The sequence below is a fragment of the Chlorella variabilis genome (genome assembly GCF_000147415.1).
Source record: "Chlorella variabilis unplaced genomic scaffold CHLNCscaffold_1, whole genome shotgun sequence".
Classification (NCBI taxonomy): Eukaryota; Viridiplantae; Chlorophyta; class Trebouxiophyceae; order Chlorellales; family Chlorellaceae; genus Chlorella; species Chlorella variabilis.
Window position 1 is genome coordinate 1010031 of NW_005435087.1, and position 17402 is coordinate 1027432.

Sequence of the window (17402 nt, forward strand, 5' to 3'; positions counted from 1 at the left end):
GGGCACCTGGCGAGGCGTCGAGCTTGCAGCCCGTGACAGCATTCATCATCATCTCAACATGCTTTCCCCCCACGACTTCGGCAGCTGTACAAAACTCCAGAACTCGCAAAAGGAACTGCAAGTTCTCCGCCGTCGCCCCCTCCGCAATGTCGGCAACCATGCGTGGCGTCACCCGCCGCCCGCCGGCGGATGCCACTATCTCCACCAAGAGAGCCTTCAGCAGTGGGCCCATGCCGGCAAGATTGTGCGTTCTAGCCCATCCATTGCTGTTGGAGTATGCAGACTGTAACAGCAGAACGCCCCGCAGGTCAGGATGCGCCTTGGTGACTCTGTCCCAGTTTTGCAGTAGAGCTGTAACATGCTTGTGTTGGGACTTGCTGGTGCCGCCTTTCAGGCGTTTGGCAGACACGCCGAGACTGCTGCCTTTGCCACCAGAGTTGGTCGCTTCGTCGCGGCCCATAGGCCCCGCTAGAATGGCATTTGGGCTACCCGGAGTCGATCACGACAAACGAGAGGGAAAATGGTGGAGGTTTGAGGGAGATGAAGCCTGAAATGCATGATGGGTGGGGGATGCATGACCCCCGCCAGGAGGCAGGCTCCTCATCTGCCACGTGCCCCCCAATGTGCCCCGAACCAGTGTTTCTGAAAGCTGGCGAAATCGCCAAATGCTGGCGAAATCGGGCAAAAAACGGCTCTGGCTGGCGATTGGCCGAAGGCCATCGCCAGCCAGAGCTGGCGAAATGAGGGCAGGCGGCAGGACATGGTCGCCAGCCCGTCGCCATCCCCCATGACTGGCATCGCCAATATATTGAGGGAAAATGGCCAAATTTCCTCAGGAACTTCATTCCATAGTGTTAAAAAAGCGCCAGCTTACTGGGGGCTTCGCCCCCAGTCCCCCATAAAGGGAGGCAAGTGCCGACAAAGCAACGGCGGCACCGCATGCGTCCGCTGCGCCGCGCCAGGCGCAAGGGTGGTTCCCCCGCAATTCGCCAACCCCCACTGTGCCATCGCCAGTTGATTGGCGAAATTTGGATGCGACAGCGGTCCTCATCGCCAGCCCATCGCCAACGCTGCCACGAGGGCCAGAAACACTGCCCCGAACGCGTTCGGACCCCAGGATATCCACTTTTACAGTCTGCACCCTTGACGAGACCCGCATTCTGCTGCAAAGGAAATCAGGTAAGGGCATTGCGTGCCCGCTGGGGGCCGATCGGCACACCACGCGTCATCCGCTGCAAGCATATGCTGAAACCCGGCCCCGAACGCGGCTGTCTTTCACGAACCGGGCCCCTCTCGCGCCTGCAGATTGTATTCGGGCTAAAGCATATCGCCCCGAGCCTCCAGCGCTCAACGCCACCCCACCCACTCTGGCGCCCGGTCATTGCGGTCGTTGCGCCGCCTTCCCGCCGACATGAGGCGCACCCTGCTGGCAGCCCTGCTGCTGGGCCTGGCCTGCGTGGCCAGCGCCTTTGACCCCCGCGTGTGCTTCCCTGGTGCGACGCTGCCCCTGGCCGGCTGTTCCCCCTTGTCTCCTTCCCTCTTTCCCGGCCTCCCGGCAGCCTTGCCGCTCTTGCTGCTGTGAGAGGCAACCCCAAGCTGGGCGCCCCTGCTCCCAAGTGCAGGTGACCCCTTCATTTTCGGCATCAAGAACGGCCGGTGAGTGGTGCCAAAAAAGAGCTAAAAGTTTTGACGAAAAGCTCACAGCCTGCCCTGACTCTGACCCTGCGGAGCGCTGCTCCCCCCCACATATGCAGCGTGACCGACCGGGTGGCCGCCAAGATCAACAAGGAGGCAGTGAAAGCGGTGAACGCTGATCTGAAGCGGCGCAAGATGATCGGCCCCGGTTGCCTCAAGGACTTCAACTTTGTGGCTGTGCAGGCCTGCTTTGAGGTGAGCGCGGAGGGGGGGGGGGGGGCGCAGGGACCAGATGGAGGGGAGGGCACCGTGCCGCTGCAGCATTGCCATTCCCCACAGGCCGCGCTGACACGTGCGCCTGCCCCTGCCGCAGCCTGCGAGGGAGGGCAGCAAGCGGAGGACCCCCAATGGCGAGTACAAGTACCGCTGGAACCCCATCTTCTACAAGTACTGCAAGGTGGGGCGGCGGCAGTGGGTGGAGGATGGCGGCATTCCTTGTGGGAAGGGTGGCAATTGCAGCGGCACGACTGCCTGGGTGGGCCATCGGCCCTGCGCTGCTGCCACACGGGCATGCGCTGCCACGCTGGCATCCTGAAGGCTTGCCGTTCGGGTGCCGCTGATTGTGCCTGCCACGCTGGCACCCCCATGGCTGCAACGCTGCAGAAGGGCAAGGACATTCCGCAGATCGCGGCGTGGGTTGACACCAACATTCAGGCGTGTGCCGCTGCTGCTGCCTTTGCCCCACGCTGCCCTTCGCATTGTGTGCGCCACGGCTGCATCTATTCTGGCGGTGTGACTCCAACACCCTGCTGCTCCCGAGCCCCCCCCCCCATTCGCAGGGCAAGATCAGAAAGATCCAGTGGGCCATCGATGCCGTTGGCAACGACAAGATTTACACCATCAAGTGAAGTGATGGTCGGGCCAACTCGCTGGTCTACTCCGCGTGATGAGCAAGCACTGCAGAGCTTGAATATCCTATCAGCACCCCACCTTCTCTCCCCAACTGTTAGCGTCGAAAAATGCACCAAGCTTCCTCCTGCCGGTGACCATGTGGAAGGCAGGAGCCAATTGTAAAACGTTTCCATGCCATGACGATGTTGTAACAATGAGCCGCGGCTACAATACATAGGCTGCTGCCCAGAATGGCGTTAGGCGGGCGGGCACCACAGGTGCTGCTGTCCGCCCACACGGCAGGTTCAGCATGGCGGCCACCATGCTGTGTCTGCGGATAAGAATGAGAAAAGAAAATAAGGCAATCATCAGTTTGAGCTTCACAACGCCTTGCTGGCGACAAATTGCTCAGAAGCAGCATCACAGAGTGGGTGATGGGGGAGTAAGAGGGTGATGGGAGAAGGGCATTGGGGGAAAAGAGAGGAGGACAGTGATGGGAGGGAGTCAGTAATGCGTGGATAGAGTGACAGGCGCAGCAAACAGATTAAACGAAGGGCACTTTGTTGTTGTTGGCATGGCAGAACTGTGCTCGCTGCCCCACCAGCCGCATGCAGGCGGCGCTGGCCAGCTTGTCCAGGAGCAGCAAGGACTCGCCGGCACACAGATGCCGCTCGATGGCAGGCAGCAGCCGCAGCTGTGGCTGTGCCGAAGACAATGCTGCTCCTCCTGCTGATGACACAGCCGCAGCACGTGCCCCTTCCCCGCAGGGCAGCTGGGCGTCAGATAGCCAGGGGCTGCTGCAGTTGATCTGGCGCAGATGCTGCAGCGGCAGCCATGCAGCCAGGCTTGCGCCCTCATCTACAGCAGCGATCAAGTCAAGGCTGGAGGACTCGAGGCGGTGGTGGACCGATTCTAGCAGGCTGCGCACCAGAAGAGCGCTGAGCAAGTAGCTGCCGCCAGCTGTCACCTGCGGAAGCTGCGCCTCCGTCCCTCCAGCGCTGCCGTGCTTCCAGGAGCCGAGCTGGCCCAGCAGCACGCTCTGGTTGGCGCAGGCCGGGGTGGGGCACAGCGCATGCAGCGTGCGCAGCAGGGGCGGCATGTTGACAAAGGCGTCGTCGCTCGTCCTCAGAACAAATCTGGCGCCTGGGTCGTGCAGCACCGCATACTCCAGAGTCCGCAGCCAGCCGGTGAGCTGCAGCAGGGGAGGCGGGGCTGCAGTCGGTTGGTTTGGCTGCCTGAGCAGACCACATGCCTGAAGCGCACAAGATCCGTACACTTCTTGCAGGTGCGTCGGCCCACCAGCTGACTATTGCGCACCTGGAAGGTGGACGGGCGCAGGACGGTGCTGCTGGTGCTGCTGCTGGTGCTGCTGGGCCCCGCCGACGGTGCAAACACAATGTCATGATGCAGGGCCTGCTCCTCCAGCATGGCCGCGTTCTGCTCGTCTTCCGGCACAATGAACTTGCAGACCACCTGCAGCCAGCCGGCGTGGGGGCAGGAAGCAGGCCGCCCCAGCCTGAGCAGCCGGACGAGGGATGCTCGCCTGCGGCACCACATTGCAGACGTTGCTGCTGGCCTGGCGGGGGTGCGGGCACCGCAGCCGTCAACGCCCACCTGGCCGCTGGCCTGAGCTTCATCGGCCCAGGCCTCCCTGATGGCGTCCCGCCGCTCCTTGGAGCCGCCATTGGAGGTGATGCCCACAAACAGGAAGACATCTGCATCTGCCGAGGGGTGCGGCAGCCCGTATCCTGCCAAGTACTTATGCTGCTGCTGCCCACTGAGCGCGCTATGCATCTCCAGGGTAGCTGCACCTACTGCAGCCCTGTAGCCGGCAGCGCAGTGCACAATGCGGGCCAGGGGGAGCGCCAGGCCTACGCCCAGCAGCACGCACACGAGCAGCAAGGCGCAGAGCCCTGCCGGCCGCGCCCTGCTGCCACGCCTGTCGCTGATGCTCACTGCCACGGCACCCAACTTGTGCTCGCTGCTGACGCCGCAACCGCTGCTTCGGTGGTGGCAGTGGATCTCCTGCACACCGCCCAAGGGAGGCGTCTCCTGTGAGGCACCAGCAGCGAAACGGGGGCGGAAACATTGGGCGGCGGCGGCAAAGAGCAACGGCCGGGCAGGCACATACGTTGTCTGCAACGCCTGCGGGGATGGTCCACTGGTCGGCCACATCATGGCACTCTCCCTCCCCCAGCTCCAGTGTGTCTAGCTTGGCAGCGCACTGCAAGCAGAGGGCAAGCGGCGGTAGCAGGCGGTAGGCGGGTGTGGCCTTTCTGCCTCCCTCTCGGAACCCGGCCCAGCAAGCCCGCGGGGCTTGCGCCTTCCCCCACCATGCCTACCGCATGCCGCTTGCTGCGTTCGCCGCTGCCCATCGCGCGCCGGTCGGCGCGCAAGGCTACGAAACGCAGGAGGCACAGCTGTAAGCCACACAGCGGCTGTAAGAATGCCGAAGCCTACAATTGCATTGCGATCGAGAAAACTGGGCCCCGTTTGGCGCTCATGCGACTGTTGACCAAGGTGGCTTCCTGGCGCCGCAGAGTTGCCAGTGCCTGCACCAAAACCTGCCTGCGGGTGCCCTGCAGGCCGCTCTGCCTGGCCGCAAGTCAATTGAATGTTCGTGGCAGCACTGGCTAGTCGGGGAATGGCCAATGCCAGCGCGGTCAGCCAGCACGAGCGGCGCCGGCGCCGGCGGGCGGAGAAAGTTGCCGACTGTAACCAGGGGATCTCTGATTGGCCATTCAACACTGCAGATGCTGAGGGAGGACGGGAGTGCTGGCTATGATGAACAGCGTGTTTTAATCTCTGGAGCGGTGCGGGTTGGGTGCAGGGCCGTCACGTGAGCGCGGTGGGGTTCGGTTGGGCATCGGCAGATGTGCACGAGCCTGCACTTGCATGTGCTGCAACCCAGAATGCATAATACACGAGATACACATACTCATAACTAATTTGAAACTACACACCACAACCTGATGCAAAGCGGCGCTCTGCCTGTCACACGACGCCCCGTCAGCAGCGGCCGCCAGCATCATGAGCAGCCTGCAGAGCAATTCATGTGCCTGTGGCTCCACTACAGTTGGTGGCTTGTTCCCTCGTGTCCCAAAGCCGCGCAACTCTATAGAGAGAACTGCTTCTGCAGAGTGCCTCATTCGCCAGCTGCTCGCGTTGCAGCGATGAGCCAGCGGCACCATGGTGGCTACGCCAGTAGGTGAGTAGCTGCAGGCAGCGCGCCTGCAGGCTTCGAGACATAGTCGCGGCTGTCCTCACTGCTGCCCGCTGCCCCCTGCAGACCAGGGCTCAGCGCCCGGCAGCCGCTGTTCGGGGGGGCAGGAGGGGCGCACAGCGACCAGCTGCAAATCAACATAGAGTCCGGCACGGTGGAACTGGACGACGAAATCGACCAGCTGCGCAGCTCAGTTGGCCGGTTGAAGCAGGTGGACAACGCAGGGGACCGGCCAGGCACACGGGCCGCCGCTGGTGCCGCTGCGGTTGACGGCGGGGGCGGGGCAGCGGGCTTGACGTCGCAGCGCAGCGCACCTGCTTCACACTGCCACACAGCTGCACGCTACGCCCTGCTCCCTGCCTGCAGGTGTCAGAGGCCATTGGCGAGGAGAACCGGCTGACGGCGCAGGTGATGGACAGCCTAGAGACGGCGGTGGAGCAGGCGCGGCTGAGCCTGCGCAAGACGATGAAGCGCCTGGGGCGTGCCTACCAGCAGACCAAGTCCAACCACATGCTCCACCTCATGGTCTTTGCCATCAGCCTCTTCTTCCTGGTTTACTTCTGGGCCAAGGTGCACCGGCTCATCAAGTGGATCTTCTGACCGCCATGCCTGGCCACCGGTGGGGCCTGGAACTGCTGGCGCTCGGCGGCTGCTGCACAGTTGGCCCGATGCCAGTTGCATGAAGGAACCACGGCTCCGGCACCTCGCACCTTTTGATTTTGCCACTTGAGGCCTGTTTTTGTCACATGGCAGCGTTCCGACGCATTGTCTGCTGCCCACACTCCTGCATTTAAACTGCTGCTCCGCTCTTCCTCCGCTGTCGCCTGTCTCCGCAACTCCCATTCCATACTCTTTCTCCGCATCCCATCTCTGTCGCCGCCAATGCTGGCCAGCCCACCTCGAGCAGAACCCTCCCCTTCCAACATGCGGCAAACTGATTCAACATATCACTTGCATGTCAATTGCGCAAATGTGGGGAGAAGAAGCGCAATGTGGGAATGTGAGAAAGGAAAGGGGCTGGGATGCACTGGGTCAGATTCACAGACAGGCATAGCGGTGGAGCAGAGCAGCAGTTTGGAGCAACAGGGGTAGGTAATGCAGCAGGAATTTGGGGAAGGAAGGAAATCGACAGCTTGAACAAACAGCAGCAAGGCTCCGCCCAACAGCATCGGATGGTTGAAACTCTTGGTGGTATTCTCAAAGCACGATGGAAGGGAATGGGAAGGCGGCGGGCGCGATCTCTCACTTGGTGCCGCTGCCGCCGTGGCGGTGGCCGGCTCGGTGGCGGAGCCAGCGGAAGGCGGCCAGGGCAACCAGCCCGACAATGGCCACCCGAGTCAGGCGGCGCGTGCGCCGGATCCACAGCAGCTGCTTGGCTTTGTGCAGCACAGCCACCAGAAAGTCGCCGGCCCGCAGGATCATCTCGTCAGCCTCCCCGCCCTGCATCACAGCATGCACAGCACGGCACCGGTGAAAAGGGCGCTGGCTGCTGCAAGTCACGCGGCGACCATGAGCAGAACCTTTCGGCTGCCGCGCAAACGGCGTGCCCTTGCCGGCGGTCCAGGCGGCACCCCATGTCACACCCGCCAAGCACCTGCTCCTCCACTGCCTGCCGGTACGAGCCCAGTGCCGCCTCCAGCGGGGGCAGCACCCCCGCGGCGGCCAGGATCAGCAGGTGGGCGATGTAGTTGGCGCTGCAGTCGCGGGCAATCACCGCCAGCGCAAACAGCGCAGACCACAGCACGTCCTCGCTGCAGGCAGAGACGGCGGAGCGGCAGGGGTGACAGGAGGGTGCGCACGGCGTGGGCATGAAAGCAGCTCCACTTACAATAAAGCGCCAAGCAACAACAACATAGCATAAGCTCAGGGCACCCCCCCCGGCTCCTGCTAGCGACCAAACCCGCCGCCTGCCCCAGCGCTCCCACGCTTGCGCCAGCCGCGGCTCCCACCTGTCCCTGCCCATCTCACGCAGCACCAGCACGGCAATCTGGGGGAAGGGGGTGCGCTCCATGATCGTCTCCCGGATCACCTCGTGCGCCTCCTCGTCTCCCTGCGGTGCCCATGCGCGTTGAGGGCATCCAGGAGGCGAGGGGTGAAGGCAGGGGCGGAAGCCACCCAACAGCACGTGCGGATGAAGGCCCGGGGGCGAGTAGGCGGGACGCCAGCATGCGCGGCTGTTGGCTGGCTGGCGTGCGGTGCAGGCTCACCTGGTCCAGCACACCCAGCGTGATCATTGCCTTGCTCACCACCTCCACCTCCCCCAGGTGCCGCTGCATGGCGGCCAGGATGGCGGGCAGGCAGCAGCGTGCGACCAGCACCTGCAGGCGGTAGAGGGGTGGGGAGGGAGCAGCGAGAGCGGTGAGGGTACCCTCACCCTGCTGCCACCGGTTCCGGCCATGCCAACCTGGCGCTGCCCGGTGCTGCCAGCCTGCCAGCGAGCTACCTCCCAAGAAGCTGCCCTGAAGGTAGGTACTGCTGCACCTGGAGGTAGGTACTCTCCAGGGCCAGCGGCACCAGGCACAGCAGCGCAGACAGCTGCACCATGGGCGTGTCCATGTGGGCATACATGCCTGCAGCCAGGCGGGCGCAGCGTGCAGGTCACGCGGCAGCAGGCGCCGCGCCCAACATCGAGCGGCACAGGCAGCGGCCACAGGAGCAGCTGCTGCCTGTCGCAGCAGTGCGGCGTTACGCTGGTGGCAGGGCATGTGCCATGCAGCATGGGCAGGCTCACCCTCTGCGATGACTTGCACTCCATCGCAGTCGGCCAGGCGCAGGCGGTTTGCGTCCGAGGCCTCCCCCTCCCCCCGCACCAGCGCCATCAGCGCCAGGCACCCGTTGCACGCCACCCCCTCGCTGCCCAGGTGCTGCAGGCGGGGTTGGGTGGAGCGGCGGGCAGGCATTCAGCGCAGGCCAGGTCAGGCCAGGGCCAGGCAAGGAACAGGCCAGGCGCGGGGTCGGGCCAGACAGCCAATGAGCCAGCAGGGGGTGCGGCCAGCGCCACAGGCCAGCTGCCGCGCCCACCTGCTGCATGCAGCGCACTATGGCCTGCACCCCTTCCAGCTGCCCCAGCTCCTGCCGCGCCGCCTCGTCGCTCCACGCCAGCCGGGCGATCGCCTCCAGGTGGGACATGGCGGCATCTGTGGGGAGAGGAAGAGGCACAGCGGGGTACGGGTGACCGGGCGGGCGTGTGCGGGCAGCATCTGTATGCAGTGTAAAGGGCGGGCAGGCCACGACTTTGCAGGGCGGAAGCAGTGGAGGCCCAGGGCTGGGGGAGCGGCGAGGCGTGATGGGGAGCAGGTTGGCTCGCAGCAAAGGCAAGCGCAGCGCAGCAGGCAATTGCGAGGCTGGCACAGCTGGCGGGTGGGCTGGGCGCCCTGCCCTCACCCTCGTCGTCCCGCACGCCGCGCAGCAGGCCCAGGCTGTGGGCGAGCTGCCGGCTCTTCAGGCTGGCAGTATCCAGAGGCAGCACCGAGTCGTGCAGCGGGCACAGCGGGTGCATGGCCAGGTCGGCCTCCCCCTCGCTGGCCGCCGACCCCAGGGCCGAGCCGAGGGCTGCTCCGGCAAAACCGCTGGCTGGCGCCTCCCCTGCGCTTCCTCCGCCGCCGCCTGCCTCTGCGGCCGCCGGCCCCGCGCCGCCTCCGCTGCGGCCTGCCTCTGCGGCCGGTGCCTGTTGCTGCTGCTGCTCGCAGGCGGGGCTGCGCTGGTCGGTGGGGAGCGAGTCAGCGGGGCCTGGGGCGGAGCCGGCGGAGCCGCTGAGCTGCTCCAGCGGGCCGACGGCGGGCTGGGCGGGCGCGGCCGGCGGCGCGGCGGGGCTCCCAAGCGCGCCGCTGACCAGGGCGCCGCTCGCCGAGGACGCCTGGCGGCGCGCCAGCGGCAGCTCTGCGGGCATGGTGGGCGCGTCTGGCAGCGCGGTGGCCCCCCTGAACGCGCCGCTGGCCAGCGCGCCGCTGGCGGAGGGCTGGGCGGCGCCCAGCGGGCGCAGCGCGGGCAGCGTGGGCGCGCCGGGCAGCGCCGCCGCCTGCGCGCCGGCATCCAGCTCCCCGCTCTGGAGGCTGGAGAAGGCGGTGTAGGAGGCCAGGGACTCAAAGGGTGAGGGAGGCGGGGAGGGCAGGCTGCCGCTGCTGGGGGAGGCAAACTGGAGCGCCACGTGGCGATAGCCTTCGGGGGAGGTGGCGCCAGACGCGCGGCTGCTCGCCCCGCCGTCGCTGGCGGCGCGGGAACCGCGCCCGCCCCCGCCGCGGCCTCGGCCTCCTCGCCTGGGGCGTGGTGGCGGGCGTGGTGGGGCAGCGGGAGCAGGCCTTGGCTGCCGGCGGTGGAGGGGGCCGATGAGGCGGAGAGGAAGCTGGGCATGCGTGAACCGGGGGGCAGGCCAGGCAGGCTGCCGCCGGCGGTGCCGCTGCTGCTGCAGCTGGCCTGGCCCTCGGTCACCGGCTCCAGCACGCTGCCGTGCTGCTGCAGGGAGTGCTGGTGGCGCAGCTGGCGCAGGGAGGTGGCGGGGGTGCGCAGGGCGCAGCTGCCGGCAGACAGCAGCTGGCGCACCGCCGAGTTGATCACCACTCGCTCCGGCGGGGAGCACCTGCAGGACAGAGGGCGGCCGGGCTGGGAGGGTCGGTTTGTTGGCTGGGGGGAGCTGGCAGCAGGCAGCGCAAAGGTGGCAGCAGGCAGCAGGCAGCTGGCATGGCGGACGGGGGGTGATGCAGGGCGCTGCACCGTGGCGTGCACAACCTGCGGCAAACTGGCGGGCAGTCTGGCGGGCAAACCGGCGTGCAAACCGGCGTGCAAACTGGCGGGCAGGGGCCAGCCAGCGCGCACCTGAGGGGGCAGGACAGCGGCTGGCCGCCCGCCAGCAGCGCCGCCAGGTGGTGGGAGAGGCAGGCGGCGCAGAAGTTGTGGCCTGCGCGCAGGCCGCGAGGCACGCGAGGGAACACGGCTATGAGCAGGTCGCGGCAACAAGGGATGCACAGGCAGCCAGCCATCCGCTGGCCAGTTGGGAACGCAGCCGGCGCAGCGGGCACAGCAGGACAGCGGCGTACCGCACGGCTCCAGCGCCACACACGCTCGCAGGGTGCACAGGCAGATCTGGCATTGCAGGTCCTCAAGTGTGATGGCCTGTGGTGTGGAGTACTGGCTTGTCGTGGAGCGCGCCAGGTGGCGCGCGGCGGCGGTGGCTGCCGCGGCCGCCGCCACCCCGCTGCCGCTGTTGCCGCCGCTGCTGCTCTGGCTGAGCCCGCTGCCGGGGCGCCTGCAAGGGCGCGAGGGCAGAGGCAGGCGTGGGTGGGTGGAAGGAGAGGGTCCATGCTGCTCTCTGAAACTGGTGCGACTGGCAGGGGCCTGCAACAAGGCAACAGACAGGCCAGCCTGTAGCCGTCGGTGCCCCTCCCGCTTACCCGCCAAAGCCAAGCTCCGAGCTGGCGGCAGCAGAGCCCGTCCCGGCGCCGCCAGCGGCGCCCTCGCCGGCGCTCGCCGGCGCGGCCTGCAGGGCCTGCTGCAGCAGCAGTATGGCGGACTCGGCAGCCCACTCTGCCGCGGCCTCGCCCTCCATGCCGCGAGGGTCGCCTGCGGGCACGCGGGGAGGCAGGGAGGGGCGATGAAGGGAGGGTCTCCCCTTCCATACCCGTCACCCACCAGCTCAGAGCACCTTCACCCACCAACCTGCCGCACCATGCCACACCAATGCCGCACTGAGCCGCCACCACCACCCCCGCCTCTGTGGAACTTCACCTATGTGGAAGATGAATGCCTGCTCGCTGAGCGGGGCCACCGACAGCACCAGGGAGACGCGGTCGCCGTCGGCCAGCGCCATGCTGCGCCCCCGCCCGAGCCGCTCGCCGTTGCGGAAGGTGCCGTTGCTGGAAAGGTCCTGCGGCACGCACGGGTGCGGGACAAGGCGGTGGGGACGGCACATGCAGGCAGGGAGCAGCAGGGACACCGACAGGCAGGCAGACGGCCAGCGAAAAAGGGGTGGCACCGTGGCGCCGCTTTCCAGCCCAGCGCAGCGCGCAGCAGGCAGCACTTGTCCCCCAGCCCACCTCCAGTACCGCCTCCTGCCGCTTGGAGTCCCACTTCACCCAGGCATGCAGCCGGCTGACCCGCCCGTCTGGCACCTCCACAAAGCTGCTGCCGTCTGTGGGGCTGCCCTTGTCCCGAGGGCTGCCGGCGTCCCTGCCGCCGCCGCCGCCCTCCCTGGCCCCGCCCGCACCGCTGTGCCCGCTGGGGCTGGCGCCCACGGCTGCAAAGGGGCTGGCGCCGTCTGGTGGGCAGCCAGCCAGGCCGCCAGACGCCAGGCTGCCGCTGAAGGCGCCGCCAAACGCGACCGAGGTGGAGCCGTGCGCCGAGGCGGTACGGGACAGGGCAGCCGCCAGCTGCGGCAGGCGCTCCAGGTACACATCCCTGCCCCTCCCCAGCGCCACGCCCCGGCCTTGCAGCAGCACAAAGGGCAGCTTGGTGCCGGGGGCTGGGCGCAGCCAGCCCCACACCTCAGGGCGGCGCGCCTTGCTGGACAGCGAGCGCAGCTGGCTCAGCGTGGGCGGGTGGCTGCTGCCCAGCACCTGGAACGCTGCAGATGCAGCCGCAGGGTCGCCATCCACAGCGGCAGCGGCCGCCACGGCGGCGGCTGCCACCGCGCCCCGCCACTCGCTGCTGTTCCTGTGGTACACGCCTCGCGGGCTGGCGGGAGCGGCGGCAGGCACGGCGGGCGGCGCGCGGTGCTCGCTGTCGGCCTGATCCTGGTTGCCGCACCCAGCTCCTGCTGCCCCCTCTTCGCCAATTCTGCCCAATTGCTGGCCGCCCTGCTCGCCAGGGCCAGGTCCAGAGGGTATGGAAAACCCTGCTCTACCGTCCTGCTTGTCTCCCCTTGTCGGCGATGGACTCCTGTGCCTGGCCGGCATGGCGAGCCCCGTCCCACCCTGTTCGTTCATACAGAATGGACCACAGTGATCGCGCAAACTTGGGGAGTCATCGGGGCATGCTGCAGACTCGACAACAAACGTGAATCGGTGGAGCGCAAGTGTCGGTCACATGGGGCCGCTGGGGGGTGCCTCTGCCTCTGCAGCCCGGCACGGCACAGCTGGCACACGCTGACCTGGCGCGCTGCCCTCTCACTCCCAAACAGCCTCTGCGCACTGTTCCGTGAACGTTCCAACGATCTACTTACAGCAGCAGGCAGGGAGGCGCCCGCCTAGCCCCGTGGGGCACCATCTGCCGCACTTGCCGCCATGAGGAGTGAGCGACGCTGCTGCTGCCTGTTACAGCATGCAATACAGCTTTCATACTCGCCAGCAGGGCCAGGCAGCCCTCCCAGCGCGGCAGCCCATCACCCTCGCTGCCTCCTCGCTGGGCCGGGCTGTACACGCTGCACGAGAGGAACACCGTGCCGTGCAGCCCGCCGTGGGGCCGGCGGCGGCGCCGTGGCGGCACTTGTCCCACCGCTCGCCTGCTTGTAGACTCCGCCGCCGCCGCTGTGATTTTCGCTCTGACGGCTTCCTCTGTGTGTTGCCTTTCCCCTGCACCGCTACCTGGCCCTCCGAGCAGTCCTTATCAAGGGCGGTGTTTGGAAGGTGCGTATTTGGGAGGCTCTCTGCCTGCCCATCAGCCTGCCTGCCGCTGCCGTGCCCCTCTTCTGCCCTCTACTGGTATGTGATGTGCCTCCTGCTGCTGCTCTCTCTGCTTCGAGTGCAGAACACCGAAGATGAGATCCTCAAGGCCGCGGTGATGAAGTGAGCCGTGTGCAAAACCCGCTAGCAGCACTTCGTTTGCTGCCGCCGCGCCAGCCTCCGCGGTCGGCCGGCCGCCTGCGGCTCGGAGCCCGCTCACGCCCCGCCCTCCTCGCCCGCCTGCCCGTGCCCTCCCTCCTCCCACCCCACGCAGGTATGGCCTCAACCAGTGGGCCCGCATCAGCTCCCTGCTGGTCCGCAAGTCGGCCAAGCAGTGCAAGGCGCGGTGGTATGAGTGGCTGGATCCTGCCATCAAGAAGACGGAGTGGACGCGGGAGGAGGACGAGAAGCTGCTGCACCTGGCCAAGCTGATGCCCACCCAGTGGCGCACCATCGCGCCCATCGTGGGCCGCACACCCGCGCAGTGAGCACCACCCGCCGCCGCCCCGCTTCTTGCCCTCAGCGGCGGGGCTTGGGCGGCTCCGCACACAGCAGGGGCAGCGAGGCGCCCTGCACGGCAGACCACCTTGATCCCGCTTCTGCCCGCAAGGAGCGCTCACCTTGCCCTTGCCCCACCTCGTGCAGGTGCCTGGACCGTTACGAGAAGCTGCTGTGAGCCCCAGCAGGGCATGGGGGGCAGCTGGGGGAGGGTGCTTGCCGTGTGTGGGGTCCCAGCGGCAGCAGTCCTGCACAGAGCCTGGCGCGGTCCTGGCATCGCCCCGCTGGCAGCCGCCACCACCCGCCTCATCATCCACCCGCCCTGCCCCTGCCCTGCTGTGCTGCGCTGCCCCTGCCCCTGCCCTGCAGCGACATGGCTGCGGGCAAGGAGAAGTATGAAGGGATGGACGACCCGCGGCGCCTGCGCCCGGGAGAGATCGACCCCAACCCAGAGTCCAAGCCCGCTCGCCCTGACCCCGTGGGTGCGTGCCAGCCGCCCCGCTGCCGCACGCACGGCAGCACCACTGTGCCTCAGCCTCTCCTTCTCCCGCTCCGCCGCCGGCGTCGCTGTTGTGTGCTCTCATTTCTCGCTCGCCCGGGCCATCCGGTGCATGGCGGCTCTGGTGTGACATCTCGCCAGTGCTCCCCACCAACCGCCCGCCCGCCCGCCTGCCTGCCTGCCTGCCTGCCTGCGCGCCTGCCGCAGACATGGATGAGGATGAGAAGGAGATGTTGAGCGAGGCGCGGGCGCGCATGGCCAACACGCGGGGCAAGAAGGCCAAGCGCAAGGCGCGGGAGAAGCAGCTGGAGGAGGCCAGGAGGCTGGCCTCCATGCAGAAGAAGCGGGAGCTCAAGGTGCGATGCTGTGTGGGGTGCTGTGTGTGGGTGGGGGTAAGGTGCCGCGGTGCTTTGTGGCGGATTGCCTTGAGGGGCTGGGATGGCGGCGCGTCGCGGCTGGCCTGGTTGCTGCATGGTCGAGCCAAGCAGCTGCTGTAGCTGCTGGCTCAACTCAGTTGAGGATGGCTGCCTGCCTGGCGCCCGCCGGCTGGCGGCCAGGGACCCCCACCCTCCCCTCACTCTCGCCAGCCGCGCTCCTGCCCCCGCTCCTCCTCCCGCTGCGCAGGCGGCGGGCATTGAGATGCGGGAGCGCACGCGCCGCTCCCGCGGCATCGACTACGGCAAGGAGGTGCCGTTTGAGGTCAAGCCCACCGCCGGCTTCTACGACACCCAGGGTGAGGGGCGGCCGGCTGCTGGCTGGGCCGGCCGGCTGGCTCGTTGTGGGGGCGCCGGGCCACAGGCTGGTGTGTGTGAGCGCCAGCCTCGCCTGCGGCACCGAGTGAGCGCCTGCGCGCGCCCGCTGCCAGCCAGCCTGTGACGGTACCCTGACCGGCCCGTGCGCCGCCACCCGTCCTGCTGTCCTCCTGCTGCAGACGAGGTGCAGGCCACCAAGGAGATGCGGGAGGAGTTCAGGCCCGTCACCATCGACGAGCTGGAGGGCAAGAAGCGGCGGGTGAGCGCCCGGGCCTGCGCTGCGGCTGGCCGTGGGCTGCGCAGGGGCTGGGCAAGGCATAGATCGAGCGCAATGTCCGGAAGCGCCAGGGGCTGGGCAAGGCATGGGGTGACGGTCAAGGGGAGACGGGCAGGGCGGGGCGCAGTTGCACGAGGCAGCATGAGAAAGGGCACGCGGCCCTTCCCTGCTCATTCTCTCCCATGCCGGCGCGGCTGGCCCTCTTTGCCCTACCGCGGCTGCCGCCGCCCACGTGCTGCTGGCCCTGGCCCACCCACCCCCTGGCCACCCCGCGCCCCTGCACCTCAGGACATCGAGGCGGCGCTGGTGAAGCAGGACGCGGCGCGCCACAAGATTGCCGAGCGCCAGAACGCGCCCGGCATGGTGAAGCGCGCGCTGGAGGCCAACGAGGCGGCGCAGCAGTCGCGGCGCGGCAAGATGATGCTGCCTGCCCCCCAGATCAGCGACGCGGAGCTGGAGCAGCTGGCGCGGGCGGGGGAGCATGCGGTGGCCATGGACACAGACCTGGCGGGTGAGGCGGGGTGGGGTGGGTGGGGTGGGTGGTGGTGTGGTGGTGTGGTGTGGCGTGGGGCCGGCTGCTTTGCATGGCCTGGGGCTTGTTTGCGGTGATCAGGCCCGCCTGCATCGACCCGAGCCAGCTTTGCAAGCAGAAGGCGGCGGCCGCCAGCTCTCGGCGTTTCCCTGCGCAGCAGATCCCCATGCCGGCTCCCACCCGCCCCCCCGGTCCGCGTGCCTGCAGAGGGCGGCAGCGCGGCCACGCGGCAGCTGCTGGGCGACTACGCCACCCCCGCGCGCTTCGCCACGCCCATGCGCACGCCCGCGCGCACGCCGGCCGCGGGCGGCGGCAACCGCATCATGAATGAGGCCCAGAACCTGCGACTGCTGCAGACGGGGCAGACGCCGCTGCTGGGCGGCGACAACCCAGAGCTGCACCCCTCGGACTTTGCGGGGGTCACGCCGCGGGCCACCCCCGCTGCCACGCCTAACCCGCTGGCGGCCGCCGCGGCCGCCGCGGCGGGCGCCACGCCCTCGGTGCACGGCGGGCCCTCGGCCGCGGGCATCTCCGCCACGCCCTCGCTCCTGGGCGGCACGCCGGGGCGCGGCGGCGGCGGCGGCGGCGGCGGCGGCGGCGCGCCGGCCGGCGGCCGCACGGTGGCCGGCATCTCCGCCACTCCGCTGCTCGCCAGCGCCACTCCCGGCCGCGGTGGCGCGCTGCCCCCCGGCGCCACGCCCACCCCCATGCGCGACGCCCTGGGCCTCAACGAAACCGACTCCTTTGCCGCCACCACCAAGCGGGAGGAGGCGGCGCGGCTGGCGCTGCAGCGCAACGAGCTGCGGGCGGGGCTCAGCCAGCTGCCGGCGCCGCGCAACGAGTACCAGATTGTGGTACCGGAGCTTCCGGGTGGGTGCCCGGCCACCGCCGCCCTGCTGCTGCCGCCGCTGCCGCTGCCGCCGCCCGCATGGCGCCGCATCGTGGCGCCGCCGCCGTGGGGCTGTGTGGCCGGCGGCTGGGCTGGGCTGGGCTGCGACTGCGGGGACTGGGGCAGGCTGGTTGCTGGGCCTGCCTTGACCCTCAGCCGCCTTGCCTGGCGCGCCTGGCGGGGGCTGCTGCCCTGCTGCTGCGCTGCTGCCTGGGAACAGCCGCTCACCCCTCCTGCCTGCCTCGCGCCCCGCCGACCGCTGCCGCAGAGGATGAGGGGGCTGGCGACGGGTTTGAGGAGGACGCCGCGGACCGAGAGGCGCGCAAGAAGGCGGCGGCGGAGGCGGCGAGGCTGGCCGAGCTGCGCAAGCGCTCCAACGTGATGCAGCGCGGCCTGCCGCGCCCCGCCGGCCTGGACCTGCTGCCCGAGCCGCGGCCCGAGGGGCAGGTGCGGCGGCGGCGCGCTGGTGCTGCCAGGCTGCAGGTCCCTGCCGGCTGGCTGCGCGGCGGGCCGGGAGGCCTGCTCACTGCACCAGGCGTGCTGCGCATGCTGCGCTGGCGCCGCCGAGAGGGCCGCCAGGTCCACGGGCGCCGGCCCGCTCGCCTGCCCATCAC

General features: G+C 68.4%; 5 protein-coding genes across 5 annotated transcripts in view; 4 read left to right on the forward strand and 1 right to left on the reverse strand.

Moving 5' to 3' along the window:
- The window catches only part of CHLNCDRAFT_56494 (expressed protein), a gene marked incomplete at its 3' end in the record, with an annotated part of 2121 nt that extends 706 nt beyond the window's left edge, over positions 1-1415 (forward strand). Inside the window, exons 2-3 of the mRNA XM_005851694.1 lie at positions 1015-1179; positions 1306-1415. Of these exons, the coding sequence (XP_005851756.1) occupies positions 1015-1179; positions 1306-1415 (275 nt within the window). The remainder of the gene's footprint in view (positions 1-1014; positions 1180-1305) is intronic.
- CHLNCDRAFT_133137 (expressed protein) lies at positions 1412-2543 on the forward strand (the record flags this gene model as incomplete). Its single annotated transcript, XM_005851695.1, has 6 exons — positions 1412-1493; positions 1623-1656; positions 1755-1890; positions 2009-2092; positions 2299-2331; positions 2475-2543. 6 exons carry the CDS (start codon positions 1412-1414, stop codon positions 2541-2543), a joined length of 438 nt encoding a protein of 145 aa, XP_005851757.1.
- A 527-nt stretch (positions 2544-3070) lies between these two features.
- On the reverse strand, positions 3071-4901 carry CHLNCDRAFT_133138 (hypothetical protein; the record flags this gene model as incomplete). The annotated part of the gene is made up of 6 exons (XM_005852032.1): positions 3071-3346; positions 3494-3718; positions 3844-3999; positions 4141-4551; positions 4658-4750; positions 4869-4901. The coding sequence occupies 6 exons, from the start codon at positions 4899-4901 to the stop codon at positions 3071-3073; spliced, it is 1194 nt and encodes a 397-aa protein (XP_005852094.1).
- Positions 4902-5612: 711 nt separating this feature from the next.
- On the forward strand, positions 5613-6722 carry CHLNCDRAFT_59531 (hypothetical protein). The gene is made up of 3 exons (XM_005851696.1): positions 5613-5734; positions 5816-5960; positions 6116-6722. The coding sequence occupies exons 1-3, from the start codon at positions 5700-5702 to the stop codon at positions 6347-6349; spliced, it is 414 nt and encodes a 137-aa protein (XP_005851758.1). The 5' UTR covers positions 5613-5699; the 3' UTR covers positions 6350-6722.
- Positions 6723-12891: 6169 nt separating this feature from the next.
- CHLNCDRAFT_33512 (hypothetical protein) lies at positions 12892-16359 on the forward strand (the record flags this gene model as incomplete). The annotated part of the gene is made up of 11 exons (XM_005851697.1): positions 12892-12970; positions 13280-13305; positions 13427-13464; positions 13616-13825; positions 13987-14013; positions 14209-14321; positions 14546-14694; positions 14963-15071; positions 15270-15349; positions 15656-15878; positions 16107-16359. Coding segments are annotated over exons 1-11 (1233 nt in total), but the record flags the coding sequence as incomplete, so codon positions are not given.
- Between the last annotated feature and the right edge of the window lie 1043 nt (positions 16360-17402).

Coding starts and splice junctions, on each gene's coding strand:
- CHLNCDRAFT_59531 (XM_005851696.1), top strand. CDS start 5,700: ATGAGCCAGCGGCACCATGGTGGCTACGCCAGTAG. Junction 5,735..5,815: donor CATGGTGGCTACGCCAGTAG/GTGAGTAGCTGC, acceptor TGCCCCCTGCAG/ACCAGGGCTCAGCGCCCGGC. Junction 5,961..6,115: donor CAGTTGGCCGGTTGAAGCAG/GTGGACAACGCA, acceptor CCCTGCCTGCAG/GTGTCAGAGGCCATTGGCGA.